This window comes from Saprolegnia parasitica, assembly GCF_000151545.1.
Source record: "Saprolegnia parasitica CBS 223.65 unplaced genomic scaffold supercont2.1032, whole genome shotgun sequence".
Taxonomy (NCBI): Eukaryota; Oomycota; class Saprolegniomycetes; order Saprolegniales; family Saprolegniaceae; genus Saprolegnia; species Saprolegnia parasitica.
Window position 1 is genome coordinate 1 of NW_012157426.1, and position 2584 is coordinate 2584.

A 2584-nucleotide genomic window follows, 5' to 3' on the forward strand; every position below is an offset into this window, starting at 1 on the left:
CCCAAGCTTCGAAAAGGGCGGCATCGAAGCCGGCTACCGGCGATGGACGACCCGCCACTCGGCGAGACCGTGCTGTATTAGCGTCGCTGACCGAGACTCGATTCTTTTCTAATCGGAGAACAGCGACGGTGGTGTGCACTAGAACGCGGCGCGCATGATACTCTGTCGCCGCGGCGTGGCGGGGGCCACGGTCGGTGCAAAGACGGCGTAGCGACTGCCGTCATTGTCTTTTGAAGCAAGGACCTTGCGCGGCTTGCCACAGAGCACGCGCTTCTTCATGTCTTCGCGCGCGGCGTTGACGCGGTTCTTGAAGGTGGCACCGGTCGTGTAGCGCAAGAAGAGGTCGCCCGTGTGCGGGATACGTCCTTGGACCCAGCTCAGCGGCAGCTCCCACCCATACTGATCGTTGAAGCGCTCGTCGACCCAGTTTTCGCCTGGTTCAATGTCACCGAGCTGCGCCAGCATCAATGTGACTTGGTACTCTTCCCATACGCTCAAATTCAAGTGGTACTCCTGTACATGTTGACGGCTCGAGGTGTCCACTGGAATCGAGGGTAATACCATTTCGGCAAACATGGGGTTCCATAAGTTGAGCCAGCCAATGCGGTGGATGGCTTCCATGACGCTCTCGCGTGTCCAGTCGGTTGCCAGCGTCACGAGCAAGTCGTCGAGATCCAGCACGCGGTTAAGCAGCATGGCCACAATCTCGACGGGTCCGAACGCCACGTCATGAAAGCAGTTGGCGAGGCGCACCAACTGCGTTGAAGAAATGCCAAACGTGGCCTCCGAAAACGTTTGCCGCACCGCTATCAACGGTACATGACGCAATCTTGAAACACTGCACCATGGATAGATACCGAGCTTGCGATGCTCCAAGCCCGTGTCGGGATGCGGGGGGTGGACCACTTGTTTGGGTGGTTCGACCGCTTTCTTCCCGTAAACCTTGACGTGTGTCGGCGTCTTCTCGGGGGCGGCCGGAGCCGACGCGCGGGTCGTGACGGTCAAACAGAGTTGACCCAGCATCTACATTGTGTCCATGCCACTGGCCAATACAGAATATTAGGACGACACACGTCATCTGGAATCGCGGCACTGCCACGCGGGATCCGCGTCGTCACGACAAAGTCGAACGCAAACGTGCCGACGGACGGCAGGCCCTGGGCACGGGAAACACTGTATGGGGCGCCATCCAGTGTTTGGTTGCGAAAACACTCCCAGTTCCCTAGTCCCATCAGAGACATCAAAATAAATCGACTTTACACCCCTACCGTGCTGACTCGTGTTGAGGCCGACCGTCTTCTTGTTCTCGAGGCGGTCGTCGGCCGAGAGACGCAAGAGCGTCGATGCCAATCGCTTGTCGACGGACATGGCCAGGTCGAGCGCGTAGCGTCCGTTGGGAAGCCGTGGGTCAAAGAAGAGAAGTTTGCCTGCCCGTTCTTTCAGCACCGCCTGGTGTCGAATGTGTCGTGCGCGGTGGAAGAGCTCGGCCGTGTCAACGACCCGCTGCAATAGTCTAACATTCCCATCACCCATGCGTCTACGGACCGAAAAGCGACACGTACAAGGGCGCGACAAGGGCGTGGGCCTCCGCGGTAGTCATGGCTCCGAGAAGGTACTGCGCTTGGGACGCCGTGATGTAGTGGTCGTGTAAAAAGTGCTGGATGTACTTGGCGCGGTCCGAGTCAAACTCCAGCGCCGAGAAGGCTTGCCAAAACACAGTGACGGCATCTTTGTAGACAGATTGTCTACCGAAAATGGAAAGACATAGATAGGAAACGTACCCGGGGCAATCTCTGTCATGTATGGCACCTGCGGCTTGTACGTAAACTCAAAGCGTAGCCGACCGTGAAGGGGAAGTCGCCACGGCGTCTCGGTGCCGTCCAGCGCAAGCAGCTGCTGGATCGTCGTCTCGGCTCCATGGCTGCCACAAGTCGCTCGCTCGATGCGGCCAAAAATGAGCTTGGTGCTGCTCGTTGTGGTTGTGTAGGGTGGCAGCTGGTGCTGTACATCGCGCCACGACGCCGCCGACGGGTACAAATTCAGGAGCCAGAGGTACTCGAACCCGTGCCAGAACGAGTCCACATTGTCCAAATCAATCGTCATGTGGCCTGTATGGACAAAAATCGTCCATGATCGCGTCCTCGACTTTGGACGATGGGGTCGTACCGTGGTGCACGGGCGTGAAGCGTGCCGGCTCGGTATGCAAGCCGCAGTCGTCGAACTGCACGGTGCGGCCTTGGGTCATAGAGAGCGGGTCGCTGTACGCGCGAAAGACGGCGCGGAGCCCTTCCGTGCCAATCGGGTTTTGCGCAATGCATAGAATCTCGAGCGACGTCGAGTCGGCCCACGCGCGAACCAAACTCAATGCACTCAGCGCGCCCAGCGAGTTGCCCGTGAGGTCCAGCGCGTGCAGCGTCTTGTTGTGACGCAGAGAGAGCGCTAGCGCGTTGGCACCGCCGCCGCTCCCAAGGCCATTCCACGCCAGCTGCAGGGTTTCCAGCGTCGTATTGGTTGCGAGTGCGTGGGCGAGTGCCGCGCCTGTCCTTGCGCGGAGACAGTTCCAGGACAGCTCGAGCAGCGTCAG

The 2584-nt window shown here is 59.2% G+C and overlaps 1 protein-coding gene across 1 annotated transcript; it reads right to left on the reverse strand.

Annotated features, from left to right (window-relative positions):
- Window positions 1-138: 138 nt before the first annotated feature.
- SPRG_18186 (hypothetical protein) lies at window positions 139-2543 on the reverse strand (the record flags this gene model as incomplete). The annotated part of the gene is made up of 8 exons (XM_012357623.1): window positions 2167-2543; window positions 1782-2108; window positions 1563-1728; window positions 1269-1513; window positions 1074-1222; window positions 858-1023; window positions 562-806; window positions 139-513 (listed from the first exon to the last, which is right to left on the reverse strand). Exons 1-8 carry the CDS (start codon window positions 2243-2245, stop codon window positions 139-141), a joined length of 1752 nt encoding a protein of 583 aa, XP_012213013.1. The 5' UTR covers window positions 2246-2543.
- Window positions 2544-2584: the final 41 nt, after the last annotated feature.